The sequence below is a fragment of the Bos indicus genome, chromosome 23, assembly GCF_029378745.1.
Source record: "Bos indicus isolate NIAB-ARS_2022 breed Sahiwal x Tharparkar chromosome 23, NIAB-ARS_B.indTharparkar_mat_pri_1.0, whole genome shotgun sequence".
Classification (NCBI taxonomy): Eukaryota; Metazoa; Chordata; class Mammalia; order Artiodactyla; family Bovidae; genus Bos; species Bos indicus.
Genome location: NC_091782.1, coordinates 29311657 through 29326849, shown reverse-complemented (window position 1 = coordinate 29326849; position 15193 = coordinate 29311657). Strand labels below are relative to the sequence as shown.

The 15193-nt window shown below is 52.8% G+C and overlaps 1 protein-coding gene across 10 annotated transcripts in view; it reads right to left on the bottom strand.

Annotated features, from left to right (window-relative positions):
- Positions 1 to 11398, bottom strand: part of TNXB (tenascin XB) — a 56343-nt gene extending 44945 nt beyond the window's left edge. For 7 of the 10 annotated variants that reach the window (XM_070778168.1, XM_070778171.1, XM_070778173.1 and 4 more), the window contains exons 1-3: positions 11183 to 11397; positions 2324 to 2734; positions 141 to 1979 (exon numbers count right to left, since the gene is read on the bottom strand). In XM_070778168.1, coding sequence (XP_070634269.1) covers positions 141 to 1979; positions 2324 to 2723 — 2239 coding nt within the window. In that variant the 5' untranslated portion in view covers positions 2724 to 2734; positions 11183 to 11397. Of the gene's footprint in view, positions 1 to 140; positions 1980 to 2323; positions 2735 to 11182 lie in introns of all 10 variants that reach the window. The other 3 variants (XM_070778177.1, XM_070778172.1, XM_070778170.1) reach the window with 2 other exon arrangements.
- Between the last annotated feature and the right edge of the window lie 3795 nt (positions 11399 to 15193).

Here is a 15193-nt window from a genome sequence, read left to right as displayed (position 1 = left end):
ACCGCCCACCCCAATATATGACCACCCCCATCACCCTGCCTCCAAGTCCGGGGGCTCCTCCGCCTCAGACTCAGGCTTTCTCATGGGGCTCCAGTTTTCCAGCCCCAGACCCAGCACACTGAGGCAGGCTGTCGGCTCACCTTCCCCGCAGTCCTCCCCTGCATAGCCGTCTTGGCAGACGCAGCTGCCCTCACGACACTCTCCCCGGCCGCGGCAATCCCCAGGGCACGTCTGGATGGCACAGTCGGGCCCCCGGAAGCCCTCGACGCAGACACACTGGCCTGCGCTGCACAGTTCCCGTGGCCCGCAGCCGCCGGGGCAGGCGCTGGCAGGAGGCTCTTCCTGCCCACAGTCCTCGCCGCTGTAGCCCACGTGGCACACGCACACACCCTGCACACAGCGACCACGGCCCCGGCAGTCGGCCGGGCAGGTGCGGGTGGCGCAGGAGGGGCCTGTGTAGCCCGAGTCGCACACGCAGCGCCCGTTCTCGCAGCGGCCGCGCCGGTGACAGTTGGAGGGGCAGACACGGAGGCCGCAGTCCTCGCCCGCGAAGCCCTCCCAACAGGTGCACACACCGTCCTGGCACACGCCGCGCTGGTTGCAGTCGCGCGGGCACCGTCTCACACCGCAGTCCTCACCCTCGTAGCCGTCGTCGCACACGCAGCGCCCCTCCAGGCACTGGCCGCGGCCTTGGCAACCCCTGGGGCAGCTGCGCTTGCCGCAGTCTTCGCCCTCGTAGCCCACGTCGCACGAGCACACGCCATCTTCGCAGCGGCCGCGACCGCGACAGTCCCCGGGACACCGACGGCTCCCGCAGTCCTCTCCTGCGAAGCCCGGGTTGCACACGCAGCGGCCGTCTACGCAGCGCCCGCGCCCGCGACAGTCGCCAGGGCAGGCACGCGTACCGCAGTCCCGGCCTGTGTACCCGGGCCAACACACGCAGCGGCCACTCTCGCAACGGCCCCGGCCGCGACAGTCCCCGGGACAGCTGCGCACGCCGCAGTCCTCGCCACTGTAGCCCGCGTGGCACACGCATACGCCGTTCTCGCAGCGCCCACGGCCCCGACAGTCGCGCGGGCAGGCGCGCGCGCCGCAGTCGGGCCCCGAGTACCCGGGCCAGCACACGCAGCGGCCGTCCTCGCAGCGGCCTCTTTGGTTGCAGTCGCTCGGGCAGCTGCGCACGCCGCAGTCGTCCCCGCTGTACCCCGGGTCGCAGATGCATTCGCCATCCTCGCAACGCCCTCGGCCCCGACAGTCGCGGGGACAGGTCCGCGTGCTGCAGTCCTCGCCCGCGTACCCGGGCCAGCACACGCAGCGGCCGTCCACACAGCGCCCGCCCTCGCCACAGTCCCACGGGCAGGTCCGCGAGCCGCAGTCGTCGCCAGTGTAGCCCGGGTCACAGACGCAGCGCCCGTCCTCGCAGCGCCCCTTCTGGCTGCATCCTCGGGGACAGCTCCTCACCCCACAGTCGTCGCCAGTGTAACCGGGGTTGCACACGCAGCGCCCATTCTCGCAGCGTCCTCTCTGGCTACAGTCTCGGGGACAGCTCCTCACCCCACAGTCCTCGCCACTGTAGCCTGGATTGCACACGCAGCGCCCGTCCTCGCAGCGTCCCCTTTGGCTGCAGCCGCGAGGGCAGGAGCGCACACTGCAGTCGTCCCCAGAGAAGCCCGAGCGGCACACGCACACACCCTGCACGCAGCGCCCGCGGCCGTGGCAGTCCCCGGGGCAGGAGGGCCAGCTACAACTGGGCCCTGTGTAGCCAGGGAAGCACACGCAGCGACCACGGACGCAGCGACCCTGATCATTGCAGTCATCTGGGCAGGAACCAGGGGCAGAGGGTGGTGAGGAGGGGGGTCCCTCTGCACCTTCGGGATCTGAGCAGGTGGGCCCACCCCAGCCTGGCTCGCAAGAGCAGGCACAGCGGCTCAGGTCAAACACGCCATGGAGACTGCAGAGGCTTCGAATGTCAGTCTGGCCTGGAGTAGGAGTGAGAGTTGGGTCTCAGTCTCTCTGGGGAGGAGAGGGTTAGCCTGTGTAGTGCTGCCCTGAGTCAGCTTCTCCATCAGGGAAGCCTCATTTCCTAAGGCCATCTCAGTTTCCAGCTGCAACTTATCACCCAGGGCCCTAACATTCACTGGGGAGGGCTGACATCTAGTCACATGGCTCCTCTCTCAGAGCCGTGCCCTGGGCTGCACTCACCACTTGCAAAGAGGAGGCGGGGTGCCTTTTTCTAATTCACACCAAGGTCCTCTAGTGATGCCCACCCAATCCTAACCACTTCCCTTCTTTTCCATGCTCCTCCCTGTGATCTTCGGCTCACCTGTGCCAGCCTGGGCAGCCGGAGGACAACACCCACCAGTGCACTGTTCCTTGAGCCCCTTCACCAGCTCCTCCAGGATCTCCAATCGGACCCTCAGGGCCTGCACCTCTGAAGCAGGGACAGGGGGCTCAGTGCCTGGGGGACAGCCACAGCCAGCTGAAGGGGGCAGGTTAATGCGGTGGGTGAACACCACCTGCTTCTCCCCTCCTTCCACGGTGTGCTCGTAGAGCCGAGAAGAAGGGCCTCCCCCTTCTGGCTGCACTGTACGGCCCCCAGGCTGGGGAGGGGGCCGTGGGGCTGGGAGTGTCATGTTGGAACGTGGAGAGAAAGGGCCTGCTGTGACAGTGCCCAGCAGCATCAGAAGGGCCAGGTTGGAGGTTAGGGAACATTGGGTGGGCATCTTTCCGGAGGCTGTGGGGAGAGAGGGCACATATGAGAGCAGACTCACAGAGCAGACAAGATGAATATCTCCTTCCCCAACACACACACCCACAGTCCCACCACCCACAACTCATCTACCCGACTCACATATTTGCAAAATTCCACATTCAGCTCAATCCAATCACACACCCTCCCTGGGCAGATCTGTCTCTACCTTGCTTTCTTATGTCATTTGGTCACCCTGCTCCCCCACTCATTTTATTTATTTTTTTACTGTTCCATCCACACTGGTCTTCTTTGTTTGTTCCACAGACACTACAAGCTTACATTAGCCTAAGGGCCTTTGCACTACATGTTTTCTCTGTCTGGGGTGCTCTTCACTCAGCTCTTAGAGGTTGGCTCCTTCCTGTTCAAATCTTAACTCACATGTCATCAACTCCCAGAAGTCTTCCTTGGTGCCCGATTGGAGCAGTCTTTCATCACACTTCATCAGTGTCCTGCTTATGTTCTTCATGCCATTTACGGCTGCCTGAATTATCTGTTTGTGAGCTACTTGTTTGTTATCTTTCCCTCACCACCAGAATGTGAATTCCATAAGAACAGGGACTTCATCTGTCCTGGTATTGCTGCATGCTTGTCCCTGGCACACGGGATGGGCACTATACAACACAGTTTTTGGTGTTTTTGTGTGTGTGTGTGTGGCCATTCTGCACAACTTACGGGATTTTAATTCCCTGGTCAGGGATTGAACCCAGGCCCTCAGCAGTGAAAGTGCAGAGTCCTAACACTGAACCACCAGGAATTCCCTATCCAACACATTTTTGTTGAATGGGTCAGCAGATGAATATAAAAGACTAATCCTTCCATAAGCAACTGGATCCCAGCTCCTAGTATCATTTTAGAAACCTGAAGGTATAGATTATCCTCTCCTTCTTTCATTCAGCCCCTCACTCTCAACTAGATTCTTCCCATCATCTTTTCATATAAGCTCAAAAAGCTCGTTTTCTTTAAAAAAAAAAAAAAATCCTCTTCCTCAGGACTTACATTACCAAATATCAAAATTTATTATGAAGGTGCAAGCATAGAGCACAGAACAGAAACAGACCCACACATATGTGGTCACCTGATTAATGAAAAAGAGGCCCCCTACAATTAAAAGGAGAATAAATTGTGATAAATGGTCTTGGATCAGTTGAAGATCCACATGGGAAAAAATCTATCTCTACCCTACGTCCACATACAGAAATTAATATGGAATGAGTATATAGATCTAATCGTGAAAGGTAAAGCAATATCTTTCACAAAATGTCTTAGAGGAAAAAACTATAGGAGAAAACCTTTATGACCATGAAATAAACAAAGATTTCTTAAAACCTAACCACAAAATTTACCATAAAAAATTTCACACAAAACAACCACAAAAAAGATATTGATACATTCAGTTCAGTTCAGTCGCTCAGTCGTGTCCGACTCTTTGCGACCCCATGAACCGCAGCACGCCAGGCCTCCCTGTCCATCACCAACTCCTGGAGTCTACCCAAACCCATGTCCATCGAGTTGGTGATGCTATCCAACCATCTCATCCTCTGTCGTCCCCTTCTCCTCCTGCCCTCAATCTTTCCCAGCATCAGGATCTTTTCCAATGAGTCAGCTCTTCTCATCAGGTGGCCAAAGTATTGGAGTTTCAGCTTCAACATCTTGGACCACATTAAATCGATAACTTCTGGTCATCAAAGGACACCACTAAGGGCTTCCCTGGTGGCTCAGTAGTAAAGAATCCACCTGCCAATGCAGGAGACATGACTTCGCGCCCTGGTCCAGGAAGATCCCACATGCCTCAGAGCATCTAAGCTCCTGCATCACAACTACTGAGCCTGCACCCTAGAGCCCATGTTCTACAACAAGAGAAGCTACCGAAATGAGAAACGCACACACCACAACCGGAGAGTAGCCCCCACTCGCTGCAACCAGAGAAAAGCCCACATAGCAACGAAGACCCAGCACTCCCCCAAATAAATATAATTATAAAAATTATACAGTGAAGAGAAAAAGAAGGCAAGCCACAGAATGGGAGAAAATATGTGAGAAATGTCAGGATATATATAAATATATATATATATATATGTATGTATGTATTATATATGGTGGGGAGATTGGGAGACAGTGCTTAATAGTTGAGAGAGGATAAAAATCTAAAGAATTCCTTCAGAACAAAAACAAACAAAAGGCAGGTGCCAGTTTTTTAATTTGCAAAAAAAAAAAAAAGTCTCTCTAGCAAAGAATATATCCAAAGGTCCAATAAATATATGAAAAATAAACATATGCATGTGTAGAACAAAACCAGTAATCAGGGAAATGAAAATTAAAACAAGCGGATGCCATCAAATATCCACCAGAATGGCTAAAACTAAAAGGGCTGTTGATGCTCAATATTGGCAAGAAAGTGAGGCTACTGGGACTCTCTTTTATTGCAAGCAGGGGCAGAAATTAGTGCAGCCACTTTGGAAAACTGATAGGCAGTTGCTACTAAGGCATACAGCCTATAACTTGGCAGTTACACTTCTTGGTAAATACCCAACAGAAACGACTGCACGTATCCTCCAAAAGACATGACTGCATGTATCCTCTAAAAGATGAGTACAGGAATGTTCATGGGATTTTTTTCATATGAGCCTGAACTGGAAGCACCTCAAGTGTCCATTAATAGTAGAATGGATAAATAAATTGGGGCATAGTCATACAATGGGATACTCCCCAGCAATGAAAAAACATCCTTCTGGGACTTGCTGGGTGATCCAGTGCTCAGGACTGGATTCAATGCCAGGCCCTGGGTTCAAGCCCTGGTAGGGGAAGATCTGCAAGCTGTGCAGTATAGCCAAAAAGCAAACAAACTCCCCACCCCCACCCCGCCAAAAAAAACACACAAAACATTCTTGTTACACACAGCAACATGGACAAAATTTGACACACATAATGCTAAGCAAAAGAAACAAGACACCAAAAAAGAACATTGTAAATGATGCTATTCATATGAAGTTCAAAAATAAACAGAACTAATAGAAGACAGGATAGAATTACTAGAAATATTTTGCACCTTTAACTGGGTGGTTAAACAAAGGTACGTATAATCAAAAATTAATTGAGCTATACACTTATGTGCATTTCACTATATGCACAAAATATACTTAATATACAAAAATATACCTTAAAAAAAATTCCCCAACCTCACACTCCCTCCAGCCACCACATATTTCTCTTCTCTACTTCATGGCCATAGTTGTCAAAAGAGTTATCTGGACTTGTTGTTCCTATCTCACATATCCCATGCATGTCTCAACCAGCTCCCATCTGACTTCTTTCAGTCTACCAAATAGCCCTCCCTGAGGTCTCCCAATGATCTGTGTCACAAAATCTAAAAGACATTTGTCTTCACCTTGATCTCTCTCAAAATCACTGGACACTGATGACCACGTCTTCCATTTTAGAGCATTCTGTATCTGTGCTGGCAATAAGGTAGATAGGAGAGATCACTGGCTCTTAACACTTAAAATGTGGCTAGAGGGACTGAAGCACCAAACTTTCTTTATTATTTTTAACAGCTCCCCAGGGGATTGCAGTGTGTAGCCAGAACTGTGACCTACTTGGGGTAGTCATCCACTTAGGTACCTCATCCAGATCCAAGACTTTAATTTCCAAACTATATCCCAAAGTATAAACTATCTCCTCTTAACTCCAAGCAATATAGCTATCCTTCTATTTGGCATCTCCTCTTGGGCACCTCAGACTCAACACATCTAAAACAGAACTCAACGTTCATCCCTCCTGAACCCTATCCCTTTTCAGTGTTCTCTACTGCAGCTCATGGTCCCATAGTTACTCAGCTTCACAAGCCAGAAACCCAACAGCTCACTCAACACCACCATATTTCATCATATCAACCCATATTTTATTGTAAATGTCTTTTTAATTTGCGTATGTTTCTCCCTCTAAGCATCATTATAGTCCAAGCTACTATCTACCTTTTGCTTAACAACTGTGATTGCCTCCTAGCCAGTCCCTCTGCTTCTATTCTTGCTTCTTAAAAATCTTGCAAAGGCAAATAGAATGTCCCTCGACCCCAAAAAACTTTTCAGTGGCTCCCTTCTGAATAGTCTTCAAATACTGAGAGACAGTCCTGCACCATCCGGCCCCTGCTGACCTCTCCCACCTCATCCCCCGTAAGACTTCCCTCCCTCTCTCCATTCCAGTCCCACCAGCCTTATGTCTCCCACATTCTTCCCAGCCCCAGACCTTTGTATCTGTGGTTCCCTCTATGGAATGTTCTTCCCTTTTCTCTTGGCTTCCTCATCATTCAGGTCTCAACCCCACATCTCCTCCTCAGGAAATCTTTCCTGTCCAGGTCAGCTCCCTTATCATATGATATTACAGGATCATGTAACTCCCATTTGCAGCATTTATAATAATTTATATTCACATATTTATTTGTGGGATTATTTTATTACTTTCTTGCCCACACTCAACATTGCTCGCTAGACTGTAAGGTCCATGGAGGCAGACATAGCACCTGGTTTTTTGTTTTGCTTTGGCTGCTATATCCTTACATCTGGCACATAGTAAGTGCTCAAAAAATATTTACTGACTATATAAATATTTAGTCAATTTACATAGTTCAAGTTAAGCCCAGGGCTAGCACAGGGCTGGAGCCAAGGACAGGACCAAGGTCAGGGCTAGGACCACGGACAGCTATCTGGGGCAGCTGTTCACCAGGGAGCAGGCCATGTGTAGATCCTGGCAGGACTGCATAGAACAAGCCCATTGGAAAACCATTTGGCACAACTGACCAAATCCACTAGAGCTGTGTGCAAGCCCTATGACCTGGCAGCTCCACTCTGAGGGGTCTACCCACTACAGCAGTACTTCTCGTAATAGCCGCAGACTGGGAACTACCCAAATGTCTCACATGAGTAGAATGGATTAAATAACACGTGGTTTGTTCACACAGTGGAATATAATAAAGCAAAGAGAACAAAGTATAACTATATGCAATAACACGAATGGGTCTCGCTAATATAGGGTGGAGCAAAAGAAGTCACAAAGAAGAACTTGCTGAAACATTGTTTCATAAACATTCTGTTTGTGACATTTGAGTCTAGACCATGTGAACTGTCAATCAGTAGAGTTGCAAATCAGAAATGTGGCACTCTCGGGGGAATGGGGACCAAGAAAGGGCATGGTGGGGAAATTCTGGGGTGCTAAGAACGCCCTGTTTATTGATCTGAGTGCTGGTTACCCAGTTGTATTCGTGGAATCCACTGAGGCAAGAACTGGGGGGCACAGGGAGACGAGGATTAGAGAAGAAAGGTAGTGGGGTGATGGGAGGAACCAGGAGAGGGGGCCTCGGTAACAGAGATGCGTGGAGGGTTCAGGTGAAGGGTTAAGGAGCAGTGTTAGCAGGTGCCCAGTTCTTCCAGACCAGAGAGGCTGGAGAGGGAAGGAGAGTAGGGTGAGTGATGGGAATGCTGACTGAGGAGGAGGATTAGGGGCTGTGACCAGTGCCTCCCACAACACACACACATTTCCTGGCTTCCTATGCTTAAAATTCTCCTCTGAGTCTGAGAAAAAGGAGTTTCCAGGGCTACCAGCCATCACACTCCACCACCATCCCACCAGAGATGGAAGAGGAGCGGGCAACAGGAGCAGAGCATTTCCACACTGAGAGGCACCCTGCCCCACAAAGCCCAGCAGAAAGCCTGGCAAGCAGAGAGCTGCCCTTCCCTCAGCCCCTCTCTCAGCTTGGAGTGTAGCCCTGGGTGTGAACTGGGCTCTGACTTACCTTCAAATTCTGTTGCCCTGTGTCTAAGGTTGCGCACATCTCCAGGTGCACACACACACAAATACACATACACATACAAATGTACTCACATGTGCTTATCCACAAACACAAATATGAACACATTTCTTGTATCTGTCCATCCTAAGTCGCTTCAGTCCTGTCCAACTCTTTGCAACCCTATGTATTGTGGCCTGTCAGGCTCCTCTGTCTTTGGGATTCTCCAGGCAAGAATACTGGAGTGGGTTGCCATGCTCTCCTCCAGGGGATCTTCCCAACCCAGGGATTGAACCCGTGTCTCTTACATCTCTTACATTGGCAGATGGGGTTTTTTTTACCACTAGCACCACCTGGGAACTATACATATACTTATACTCATCCAAAGAAGCTTGCATCTTTGCAGGCACACATATTTGAGTATGTGCAGGGGTTTCCCAGCAGTAAAGAACCCATCTGCCAATGCAGGAAACTTGGGTTTGACCCCTGCCTGGGTTGAGAAGAGCCCCTGGAGTAGGAAATGGTAACCCACTCCAGTATTCTTGCCTGGGAAATCCGATGGAGAGAAGCCTGGTGGGCTACAGTCCATGGGGTCACAAAAGAGACACGACTTAACTACTAAACAACAACAACAACAAGGCCATACACACACAAACTCCTCTTCACATTTCCTCCACATCCAGTCATTGAGCGATGTCTAAAAAAGCTGATTTCTCATTGGCTCAGAGGGCAGTTGTGTGAGTCAAAGAACTTAGTTGGAGTGAGGGGAACCACAGAGGAGACCCTTCTCCAGAGGAGGCAGAGGTTACAGGGTGCTCCACATCCCTGGGGGTTGGGGGGAGCTGCCAGTCCCCCTCCCTCAACAATCGAATCCTGCACCTCTTCCCCACTTAGTGGGAGCAGGGGGAGGGTCTCTGCAGCAGGAAGAAGCAGGAAAGTAGTGAAGCTGGTCTGAGAGGAGAGGCACGAGAGGAGAGGCCCCCACGGGCCACACCCCCAGAACCTCCCTCCCAAGCCCCTCTCCCCTCGAGTCTCCACCGCCAGCCTAGCTCCCTATTCCCGTTTCTTGAAAGAATCGCGGTCTTCTCTCAGCACCAGGAAAGCAGGATACTTGGTTGTCCCTTATGTTTCCTCTCATCGCCCGCCCTCCCGCGGCATTAGGGGTGCCTGTGCGCTGCGAGAAAGGAGGGGAGCACGGGCCTCCCCCTCTTGGCACCCTCCCCATAGTCGGAGGGCTGGCAGGGATGGGGCATCGTCCCAAGCGATGACTCAGCGCGCAGGGTATTCATGTGGTAGCCAAGTTTGACACTTCGCTCATCAGGGACTGTAGGTCCCAGGAGCTGGGGAGAGGGGCTGGCCTCCTGCAGGGATGTTCCAGAGGTGGGGGATTTTGGCCCCACCCCCATGCTTTTCTCTGTCCCTCGTACCACAAGAAGAGCGAAGGTAGAAGGATTCTAGCACTGAGAGATCAAGGAGGGAGGTGAGGGCGGGCTGCAGACACTGGGTTGAAGCAGGTGGCAAGGAGGTAACCGGGAGATGGGGCAGTTGGAGGATCTAAGACACCCCTTATTCTGGGAAGTTCATGGGCCAGAGACGTGGGAAAATTAAAGGATTTCCGGACCCTCAGTGGCAAAGAGTCCTGGGGAGGAGCACTGAGTGACCAGGACTCAAGGGAAATAAAGTTGAGAAATTAAGGTGCTGGGTCCCCGGGAGTCTGGAGGCAGGGCCAGGGAAAGAGGGGAGGGGGGTTAAGGATCTGGGAAGTGGGCGGGGATTGGAAGCAGACGGACGGCAGCTGTGGTGTTTCCGTGTTTCCGAGTTGCTTCCCAGTAGTTCCTCTCAGTTCCATTTCCAGTTGTTTCCAAGCCATTAAATTCTTTCCAGGCGAGATAAGGGTCCCGCCCGTCCCACCCAGGGTGTGTCACGTGTAGGGGGGAGGTTCAGATGGACAGAGCAGGAGAGCCTGGAAGGGGGATTGGAGCGAAGACGGAGCCCCTGTGCCCCTCTGGAGGCATCGCGCAGTCATCCCAGCCGCACTGAACCGTGAGTCACGGGTGCAAAGCTCTCTGCCAAGAATAAATTTTAGGATTCTCTCCACAGACTCCGTGCCCTTCCCAGACCTGGGAGTCCTAACTCTGCTCCATTGCTGCATTTCCTAAAGGCTGGAGACCCCCAAAACTCCCTCCCGGGGCCTTGCAATCCACCTGCTGCCACCCGGGGAGTCCCCATCTGGATGCTCAAAAAAGTTCCCTCGGGCACGTTCCTAGAGTTCTGGCTCAGCCGCTCCAGCCAGATCACTTGGGGTTCCACCAGCACTTCCATCCTGAGGTTCAGCCGGCCACCAGCTCATCCTGGCTTCTGGTTTCTCCCAGCCCCAACACCGCACCGATAACCGCCTCCACCTTGGTGCCGCCCCCGGTCCTATCCAAACCCCAGCATCCATCCTCCGTGCCCAACTCACACACACCTGCACTGACTCTCCCAGACACACCCTCCACGGGGAGTCCGGTCCTGGGTGCATGGTCTTATTTCCTCTGCCCCCGCACAAAGTCCCTGCTCTCCTGCCAACCTTCACCTGGGGTTTGGGGGTAGAGGTCCCCACCTCTCCCGTCTCTTTTCCTGTCTCCCAGAGACGGAGGTTACTTCCTTACCTGAATAACCAGCAGCTTCAATGTGTCTGTACCTGCTCTGTCCCGAACTTGGGAAGGGGGGTTCTCAGGGAAGGGTGGGTGGATGCCCCTTGGCAGCCCTGAGCTCCTGGTATATCCCCTTGCTCGTTCCCTGCAGCAGGGGCTCACTGAGCCGCGACCCGACTGTCGATCTGGGCAGCGACAGTGAGGAGGAGGGAGACTGAAGCCAGCCGGGGGAGGAGAAGGGGAGGACCAGCATGAGGTCAGGGAGGGGAGCGGAGATAGGGCAGGTCCTCCCACCCATCCGCCCCTGCCAGGCCCTCCCAACGTCATCATATGTCACCCCTCCTCTCCTCCCTCCGTCATCCCACCCACCTCCCTGTCTGGGATCACTGAGTCCCACAATACCCTCATCTCACCCCCTCCAGCCCTCATCCAACCTCCCCCATCCTTTCCTTATCCCACTTTTATTCTTCCTCCTCACCCTAATTTGTGTCCCAACTTGACACCCCCATCCCTCATATCATTTCTCCTTTTCCCCACCATTTCTCCACCTCTTGCTCCTGCTCTCTAACCTGTTTCCCCCTCTTCCAGCACCCCTTCCCACGGCCAGCCCCTCTCCCTCCTCGGAACCTCCTCCACCTCTTCCCAGCTGCCACATTCCTCCAGCTGGGGTCTTGCCCAGCACCCGGTCCTTCATCCCCTTACCATTTATCTCCTGGCAGGGGCAGGCAGCAGAGAGGGTGGGTGGCAGGAGGAAGCCTCCCTCCCTAGTCTAGACTGCTCTCCACGAGGAGCCTTCTTGTCCCACCTCGGCCCCTGCCTGGCCCCACTGCTCCCACCTGCACTGTGTCCTCTTCTCGCCCCGTCTCTGTGCTGCCTCTCCCTGTCTGTACTGTTCAATCTCTGGTTCTCAGCTCAGGGATCAGTGCCCCCTTTTCATTCTTTCACCTGAGCAGCTTCCTAGAGAAATGGCAGATGAGGCTTGGGCACTGGCTGGACAAGAGTGTGGCCTGAACACCGAGACATAGACGACTTGGGAAAGGTGGGGTTCACAGGAGACAGGGAAGGGAAGCCTGAAAGTTAGGAGAAAGGTTTGGGGACGGAGAAAGAGTGAGAGCCAGGGGCAGACATGAGGGTGGGGGGCACATGGCATGCTGATGTTCTGGAAAGAGGAAGGGGACTAATTCTGTGCTGCAGCGGAGAAGCAGGGGTAGGGAGGGAGTTGTGGGCTTGAGGAAGAGGTCATTTCGATCTTGGGTAGAGATAGGAAGACTGGCCAGAGGGCAGAGTGGCAGATGCGCACATCAGGCTGCCGGGCTCTCTCTCTGGTCTCATTTCCCCATGTGCTTTGCTCCCCTGATGAGGGGCTGAAGAAGAGACTTTTTCTGGATAAGAAATATCCAGGCTGAGGGAGGTTTCACGCAGATAAAGTTCTTTCCATCCAACCAGAGGGAGGTTTCACGCGGATAAAGTGCTTTCCACCCAACCACAAAATGGCGGCCCACTCCAGTACTCTTGCCTGGAAAATCCCATGGATCTCGGAGCCTGCTACTGTCCATGGGGTCACAAAGAGTGGGACATGACTGAGACTCCACTTTTCACAATCCTCACCATGGAGGCTTGGCCAAGTGACAGCTCGAGGGTGACAGGGAGTGCGGGAACCCGTTTCTTGACTCTGTACATCGTTGGGGCAGAGGTGTCCACAGGTCCCCAGGGTCTCGGGTGTGTTGTTTCTGGGGGGCAGGGCGCACTGGCCCAGCATGTGGCTCTGCGGAATGCCCCGTGAGCTCCTGGTGGCCGAGGGCGAAGGCTTGCGTGGGTGCTCGCATGGGTGTCACCGTGTGTGCCCGTGTGTCTGGGTGTGCATGTGTCTGTTTTTTTTTTTCCTGGCTTTGATAGGAAAGATGAAGTCAGCATCTTGGATAGAGTTGGGTTCAGCTTCCTTCCTCTGCCTTGGCCCGAAGCCCCCAGAGCCTGAAATAGGTAACAGTTTCCCTCAGCTTTCCATGCAGGGCTTGGGGGAAAGCACTTGAAAGGGTGGAGGGTCTAAAATGGCATTACCTGGCAAGAGAAAACTTGAGAGAACAGATTTTCTCTGATACTGCCAGATTCTAGTAATTCTAATGGTCATATCCTGCCCTGCTCCCTTTTTTTTGATCCTGTACCCTATATGTTGGTTTTATTTTTATCAGATTCATGTATTTTTCCACTGCACCACTAGGCATGTGGGATCCTAGTTCCCCCACCAGGGATCAGACTTGCACCCTCTGAAGTGGAAGCGTGGAGCCTTAACCACTGGACCAAAGTGTGGAAGTATAGTGGAAGTATGGTCACTGTAGGTATACTTGGTCCAAGAGTGGCCAGAAGAGCCTGGAGAGAAAGGAGGACTGAAATGATGGCCTTGGGGTGTTCTGGAAGTCCACTTCTCAGGGGAGACAGGATGCTGGAGTCAGAAAAGGGTGCGAGATTCCAGACATTCACAAGCTCAGAAGGCATTCAAAGAAGCCGAAGCCACTGGAGGCCTGACAGACACAATTCCAGCTTCTGAGATAATCATTATCTAAAATGTGATCCACACCCTGGATTTCAGGCTCCTGGAGGAGCTTATGTCTTATATATATATATGTTTGCCTTTTATCAGAAAAGCACTGGGCCTTGCATAAAGCAGGTGCTTCATAAATGCCTGTCAACACTGAGTTGCCAAAGGACTGTGAGAGAAGTGGCAAGAGTGTCTGGCAGGGAGCCTCAGAGTGAAGGCAGGGAGTCCAGTGGTCAGTGGGGTCGCCTTCACCGAGGTGTCCCAGGCGGTGGACAGAAAGGCTGGGGTCTTACTGAGACCCGTTTGTGTGCTCTGGCTGTTCTCCAAATCCTCGGTCTAGGTGTCTTCAGCTGTGGGCCTCCATCCTTGAATGAACCTCCAAGTTCTTGTCCTACCCTCAGGAGGATGAGAGATAAAAGGTATACAGCAAGGAAGGAAAGGAGAAGCCGAGGAAAACAAGAGTAAGGGCAATTGAGGGCAAGGGCCTGAAGGATAGAGAGGGAGCGAAGAGGCCAGGGGCTGTGATCCAAAGAAGCAGTCCCAGAGAGGGGAAGATAGAAAGCAGTTGTGCTGGGCTTCCGTTTACAAAGCCCTTTCCCACACCGCAGCACTTTATTAATCCCACTTTATGCTGAGGAAGCGGGGGCTTGTAGACATTAATGGACTTGGCCGGGTGACTTTGCTAGTGGTGGTGAAGGTGGGCCTCAGGCCATTTTCAGATTCCAAAGCCTGTATGGCTCCCCCTCCCCCAAGAAGAGCCCTAGAAAGATCGAAGACTTAGGGCAGAAACAAATGAAGGGCTTCAGGCAGGATTTGTTGGGGAAAGGTGGGTGCTCTCGATTTCTGAAACTTCTTTCTGCATCCAGTTATGATGTAGATTCAGTGGGAAGAAACTGCCAAGTTTAAGTCAGGGGGTCAACACTTCATTACTGAGACTGGGGGATGGGGCGAGGTGGGAGGTGATGAGGAACGTGGAGAGAAAAAACTGATCCTGAGATGAAAGAGGGGGGAGAATTAAGAGCCTGGGCTGAAAAACAGGGCAAGAGAGCCACAGGAGGAACAGTTTGGACCCTTAAAACTTCCTTTGCCTGGAGACATGGGTGTGGGGAAAAGGGAGGAGGGAGGACATTTCTATCTCGTGACAAAAGAAAGTCACACAATTATTTTGTTCTCTGCTGTGGGGCGGGTGGGCGCCCGTATTTACCAGAGGGACCGGGGTCGCTGTAGCAACCACACATCTGGGCCCCGGAATCCAGATGTGCTGTATCCAGAAGCCATAGCAGAACGATGAGGCAACAGTGTGAGGCTCTCCAGTCCTGGCCCCACAGCTGGGAGAGGACCGAGCACTGGGGGAGGTGAAGGGAGAGGGGGGCACGGGGGCGGAAGGAGGAGAGGGCTGGAGCAGGGGAGAAGAGAGGAAGTTATGGAAGGGGGCAAGGAATGTGGACGAAGGAGTGGAAGCAGCGGGGGGAGAGGAGAGGACCCAGAAG